Source organism: Littorina saxatilis, unplaced genomic scaffold, assembly GCF_037325665.1.
Source record: "Littorina saxatilis isolate snail1 unplaced genomic scaffold, US_GU_Lsax_2.0 scaffold_307, whole genome shotgun sequence".
NCBI classification, from domain to species: Eukaryota; Metazoa; Mollusca; class Gastropoda; order Littorinimorpha; family Littorinidae; genus Littorina; species Littorina saxatilis.
In genome coordinates this window covers 135,985-143,059 of record NW_027129096.1, presented here as the reverse complement: position 1 = coordinate 143,059, position 7,075 = coordinate 135,985, and the positions used below count along the sequence as shown (strand labels likewise).

The 7,075-nt window shown below is 39.7% G+C and overlaps 1 protein-coding gene across 1 annotated transcript in view; it reads left to right on the top strand.

Moving 5' to 3' along the window:
• The first annotated feature begins 5,182 nt into the window (after window positions 1–5,182).
• The window catches only part of LOC138957377 (uncharacterized), an 11,554-nt gene continuing 9,661 nt past the window's right edge, over window positions 5,183–7,075 (top strand). Inside the window, exons 1-2 of the mRNA XM_070328500.1 lie at window positions 5,183–5,327; window positions 6,885–7,075. The exon at window positions 6,885–7,075 is cut by the window's right edge and continues 157 nt beyond it. Coding sequence (XP_070184601.1) covers window positions 5,255–5,327; window positions 6,885–7,075 — 264 coding nt within the window. The 5' untranslated portion in view covers window positions 5,183–5,254. The remainder of the gene's footprint in view (window positions 5,328–6,884) is intronic.

The following is a 7,075-nucleotide window of genomic DNA, read 5'->3' as shown; positions in this document are numbered from 1 at the left end:
TGTCTTGTAGAGATTTTTTAGTATGACAGTTTGTTATTGTATTCTTGGCCTGATGAGTCAACGTTTGTATTTTCCGTAACGTAGCCATTTTGGTTTGTAACGTATTTATGCTAAGTTTCTTGAGTATTCTTAGTGTTTATTGTTTTTAACGTAAGGAACGTAATCCTTTCTTAAAGGTCAAAGGATTAATCAACGAGTGTTTGGTTATTGTAACTTGTTTGTGTTTGTTTGTTTTCGCCTGTTTTGTGTTTGTTATTTTTTCCCTTTTTACATTTAGACAAGTTTTGACTAAATGTTTTAACATAGAGGGGGAATCGAGACGAGGGTCGTGGTGTATGTGCGTGCGTGTGTGCGTGTGTGTGTGCGTGTGTGTGTGTCTGTGTGTGTGTGTGTGTAGAGCGATTCAGAGTAAACTACTGGACCGATCTTTATGAAATTTGACATGAGAGTTCCTGGGTATGAAATCCCCGAAATTTTTTTTCATTTTTTGGATAAATGTCTTTGATGACGTCATATCCGGCTTTTCGTGAAAGTTGAGGCGGCACTGTCACGCCCTCCTTTTTAAACCAAATTGGTTGAAATTTTGGTCAAGTAATCTTCGACGAAGCCCGGGGTTCGGTATTGCATTTCAGCTTGGTGGCTTAAAAATTAATTAATGACTTTGGTCATTAAAAATCGGAAAATTGTAAAAAAAAATAAAAATGTATAAAACGATCCAAATTTACGTTTATCTTATTTTCCATCATTTGCTGATTCCAAAAACATATAAATATGTTATATTCGGATTAAAAACAAGCTCTGAAAATTAAATATATAAAAATTATTATCAAAATTAAATTGTCGAAATCAATTTAAAAACACTTTCATCTTATTCCTTGTCGGTTCCTGATTCCAAAAACATATAGATATGATATGTTTGGATTAAAAACACGCTCAGAACGTTAAAACAAAGAGAGGTACAGAAAAGCGTGCTATCCTTCTTAGCGCAACTACTACCCCGCTCTTCTTGTCAATTTCACTGCCTTTGCCATGAGCGGTGGCCTGACGATGCTACGAGTAAAATGGCATTGCGTTCAGTTTCATTCTGTGAGTTCGACAGCTACTTGACTAAATATTGTATTTTCGCCTTACGCGACTTGTTGTTTCTTGCGTTTTGTATGCATTTTTTGATATCTTTGCCATATCCAATAATTTGTTTTCTTTTCTCTTTTTCTTTCTGCTTAGTTTTTTACCGCAATACATATTACTGAATATCGCAATATGCAGATTTAATAAACCAGTATTTTTGCGCGTTATCGCTTGTAACCTGTGTTTGTCATTTCGAATAAACAATTTCTAGTACCAGCCTCGCACACGAAGGCGCGCACACACACACACACACACACACACACACACACACACACACACACACACACACACACATACATACACACAACGAAACACACACAGAAACACACACACACACACACACACACACACACACACACACACGCACACGCACACGTTTGTTTAAATGTTCCTTGTAATTGCACACCACACAATACTTGTTTACTGTATAAAGTGGTCTATTTTGTGTCGACACTTGACCATTTGTAAGCACGACTTATGTATAGAAACAACATTACCGTTACTGTGAAGCAGATTGTCCGGGATAAACATTAGAACAATGCACCCTAAACATTTCTATCGATGACCTTTTAAAGCACTTCCAGACACAAAACGAAATAAACAACCACAACAAAAGTCGTGTTTCAAAAATAAAATGTTTTGGCAAGGACGATTTTCACCTATTTTGAACCTGGCTATAATTAAATTGCTTCAAAATTGACGTAAAATGTGGGTCGGCACCTCCCTCACCCCCCCCCCTTGCCTTCAGCTGAGAACTGCAGTTTAAAGTCAACGTAGATGTGCAAGAAGAAGTCGCTGCAAATGCTCCCCGAATGAACCGTTAAGCTATAGTGGACCCAGCCATTTCCGCTCACGTGAAGAGTGTTTATTATTTAAAGGAACACGTAACAAAACAAGAAATTCCTCCGAGGTAGGAAAAACACCCCCGTCCTTAGCATTCTCACTGCCACCAACTGAGCAGGCACTGCTAACAAGTGTGGTTATTTCCCTTTGACCATTAATATGTCCCTCTATAAGTCCTTGTAGAATCTTAATCCACCAATAACTCCCTAACCGTGTGTTTGACTGGTCCCACTTTTTGTAAGGACCGTCTCAGGAATGTATAGAACCTGTTCACCAAGTTTGGTGACGATCGGTCCGTTCATTCTTGAGATCTATATGCGAACACAAACAAACAAACAAACAAACACATCGAGCGAAACCTATACACACCCCTATACCGGGGGTGTAAATACACAACAAGAAAAACCACACACAAACATTGGAAAAAACTCATCACATTGAAAAAGCAATACTTACTTTCATTAAGTGAATTTGTTATTTTGTACTTCCGTACTGTGAAGTCGCCGACAGCCTTTTGAAGTTCAAAGTCAAGCTGTGCACTTTGCCCTTCCTTGAGAACTTGTACTTCGGGTAAGCAGCCAGTCGCTTTTTGTTCTCCAAAAATGACACCTGCAAAAACAATCATGTAAACAAGATGGCCGTTTGCCCGCTGCTGATTCTATTTGTGTGGGTGGTTTTTTTTGTTTTCATATACTGGCAGGTTCATGCCCATGCAGAAACAACCAAATGCATATACAAGGTGTCTAAAAAAAGTACCCAATTTTCTTTCAATACTACAGACAAGTCAGTAAATTTATTGAAATCATTTCTGCGTGATATTGTAGCCAGTTCATAGAAGTTTTGTCCCCAGTTCACAGCTTTCAGTTGAGATCGTCTGTTTCTTCACACCACGTGACCAATGTAGCCACCCCGTTTTCCAATCACAGACTGCATCCTCATTGCCATATTGTTCATTACATTGGGGAATGTTTCCTGTGGGATGTTCTGGATTTCTCTGAGAATGTTTGCCTTCAGTTGTTGTTTGTTGTAGGTTTCTTTTTCTGGGGTACATATTAGCGTATTACCTTACATAATTATTAGTTTTTCCATTTCTCGGTACTGATGTTTCAATGTCTTTTGGGGTACTTTTTTTAGAGACACCCTATATACTCACTTACACACGATGATCATAGGCCAAACAAGTTTGTGTGTGTTTAAAGTTCATCCGATTGGGGGTCAAACCCAGGTAGCATCGGTGAGAGTCCCGTATCACCCACCTACACCAGAGAGGCCGATGAACACAGGAGTGACATTGCGAGGGAAGTATACAACTTAACGCAGACATATTTCGCCCGAAAGCGTATATATCGATATCTGCCATAATGTTGGAAGGATTCGTTCAGAAATGGCCGTTTGTATACTGTAAAAGTGACACAGACAGACAGACAGACAAACAAACAGACAAACAAACAGACAGACAGACAGACAGACAGAGCGATAAGATTTAAAAAGTATGTGTCGCTGCATGATTTTGCCGACAAAAATCGAAGCCTAAAATCCTGTAATCAAGAGTAGCTTGATTTGCAGCATCAACGTCTAAAATGAATGACCATTCACTTTAACAAGTACAGAATTGTACATAAATGTACACCGCAAATTCAACTTACATAATGTTCTCAAGAGGAACAATGTGAAAACCCACAGTGTCATTGTAGACCTGAAATATAAAAACATAATACGATAACAAAACTGTGATGTCTATTTCCATGTTCAAAGAAAGATTCTTTTTAGCACAACATCGCATAAAACTCCCAGGAATTTAAATATTTCATTTGAAGAATGGTGCAGAAATCAGGGCGGGAAGGGTATGTGACAAAACCTGATGAATTTCTCCAAGAGGTTTCGAGTTACTTTAAAGAAACTGATGCAATGGTACGCACAGGGGCAGAGCTGAGAAGCCGCAAATGACTTGGTGTAGTTACACCCCCGGTATAGGGGTGTGTATAGGTTTCGCTCGATGTGTTTGTTTGGGTGTTTGTTTGGGTGTTTGTTTGGGTGTTTGTGTGTTTGTGTGTTTGTGTTCGCATATAGATCTCAAGAATGAACGGACCGATCGTCACCAAACTTGGTGAACAGGTTCTATACATTCCTGAGACGGTCCTTACAAAAATTGGGACCAGTCAAACACACGGTTAGGGAGTTATTGGTGGATTAAAATTATACAAGGACTTATACAGGGACATCTTCATGGTCAAAGGGAAATAACCATTCTCACTCAGTCACTGCCACCAACTGAGAAGGTTATCTCCCTTTGACGGGGGTGTTTTTCCTAGCTCTTAGGAATTTCTTGTTTTGAATATGGCATGTACGTGTTGACTTTACAGATTCCTTTTAGGCCAGGGATCAATGTTTTTATTTTTAAGAGCAGAGGAGGGGGGGGGGGTGGCTGACTGTCTGTGGCTATTCGCGTGAATCACGTCTGATCGTTGGCGTGTCGTTTTTTTCTGACGCGTTCAACAATTGAGCAAGTTAACTTTATGGAATGCTTTTAGCTTGAAATCTAAAACTTGGTTAACAGTTCAATGATGGCCTTATTGCAAGATAAGGCCTGGCCAGGTCTGAGATTTCGCCAGAGGCTCGGGAATACCTGAAAATCGACCCTCGGTGAAATGTGCGAGCTATTCAGAACTCGGGGTGTGTAAACCTATATCTAGACTCTCTTGATAACATTGACGCGAAAAAAGCATCTGTGCACACTAATAAACATACTCCGGCTGCAGCATTATCACAGCAAAAGTAACCAAGCACATTATACTCTTTAAATAATCAATCAAATCAGTAAAAACTAGTAGCGAACAGTCTAATGAGGGATTGAATCTATAAAAGGCCTCAACTATTAGTGATTCTGTATATTATATTTGATATTTTGGGGGGGAAATATGCATATCTCCTAAGTGAAAGAGTGAGAACAAAATGTTTGCTGCGAAATGTACATAAACACATTCTTGTTTCTACATATTCACTCAGACAAATAAAATGTGTGTACTAAATAAAAACTACTCAGTTGAAAATACCCATTGTGATAAAACAGGAACAAATTTGAATTCAGAAAACAATGAAATACACAAGGAACATTTTCTTTCTTAAACAAACTCAGTGACAGCATTGTCACAAGGAAATACGCGCGTGACTGAAAGTAAATTGATAACGTGTGCATACTCTGCATGGGAAGGAAGGTTTCTGATTCCAATGACAGAGGATACAGCGACTTACCCGCAGCTATGTACCAACAACTAAGGAGAACATGAAGAATGTGTCAGTTGTTCTCGCGCTCGTTCTACTAATATCAAAGCAACTCGCGTACTCCAACTCTCTCTGTAAGTAGAATGTTGTTCTCTTATCCCTGTATGTTTAATTTTCTTGCAGAATAGAAGCAGTCATAAACTGTTAGAAACACAATGGCAACTCTGTGAAACACCCATTTCTGAATTAATATTGATGCAAATAACACTACATGCTTATATGTAACTCGTATTCATAGAAATGTAAAAGAAAATGAAAGAAAAATAATCTCATTCATTAGTAAAAGACCTAGTTATACCTGACTATAAATCTTTCTTCTTTAATATTAGACTGATACTATACACCAATCAAAATAGTAACTACCAGACCTGACCTCGCTGGTACATGTGTTAACAAACTTACCAGTGGCATTGTTGGATAAGGACATATACGTTGTATGAGTTACTAGTACAGTTGTGAAAAATATGACCCATTGGTTCAAGGCACAGTCATACCGTTGTAAACATTTTGGCTTTGTTTGTTTGTTTGTTTTTGCTTAACGCCCAGCCGACCACGAAGGGCCATATCAGGGCGGTGCTGCTTTGACATATAACGTGCGCCACACACAAGACAGAAGTCGCAGCACAGGCTTCATGTCTCACCCAGTCACATGATTCTGACACCGGACCAACCAGTCCTAGCACTAACCCCATAATGCCAGACACCAGGCGGAGCAGCCACTAGTTTGCCAATTTTTAAAGTATGACCCGGCCGGGGTTCGAACCCACGACCTCCCGATCACGGGGCGGACGCCTTACCACTAGGCCACCCGTGCTGGTCTAACATTTTGGCTCACGTCCGCTCACTGACTTGTAAAGGAGAAAGGCATCCCTTCACTTGAACACATCCCAAGAAATCAAACAGCCAGGATGTGTGTGTGCAGAGTGAGATTCTGTATGCAATAACAGGCCTGAACGTGGCGAGTTAGAAACACGTAACTGGAGAGTTGACATTTTCATCTACTCGCCAAATGCGAGTAAAGTTGCTGAAACAATCTTTTTGGTTTGGCTAGTAAAATGTGCTCTCTGGCAAGTAAAATTTCAGAAGCACTAGCCAAAGGCTAGTTGACTATTCTTTGGACTTTCATGGCTGATTAATTTCGTAAAAGCCAGTAATGTCAATATGCAAAATAAGTATATCACACGCAAAAGAAAATAAATCAAACTGCACAGGAGCAGTCGGGAAGCTGATTCTTTAGAATGTATCCAAGTAGCCGGATGGTCTAGACCAATGCAAAATATGACAGGGCAGATCTGAGAAATTGAGCAGAGCTGTTTTAACGGGAAGGACTGCGCCATTACAGTGCTGTCCCGTGGCACCTAACATGCTTGGCTGAGAACAGAAGGAGAGACTGAGTCTGTGTGACTATTGGGGGGGGGGGGGGGGGTGGCAATGCAACTACTCGTTTTAATTTTAGAAGAAAAAAACGCTCAATCTATTCATTTCATAATTCCAAAGAGTCTAATAAATCAAATAGTTAACTTAATCATTATTCATCCCAACAGTTCCTTTGTCGTCATGCCATCCCAACCTGGAAAGGCTATCATTAAAACACATAGGAATCTACAACGATAAGTGTTGTATTGTTTCAGGCTCCTATATCTTCGAATTCCCTACACTCAATAAAACCAATACGGTTGCTGCTTCAGAAAACTCCACAGTCATCATTCCTTTTGAGCTTAAAAGCAACAAGTGCGATGCCAGCTCTCTTGAGGACATACGCATTTCCTTTGGACAAAGGCAAAACCGTGTAATATCTCAATTCTGCCACATAACACATACT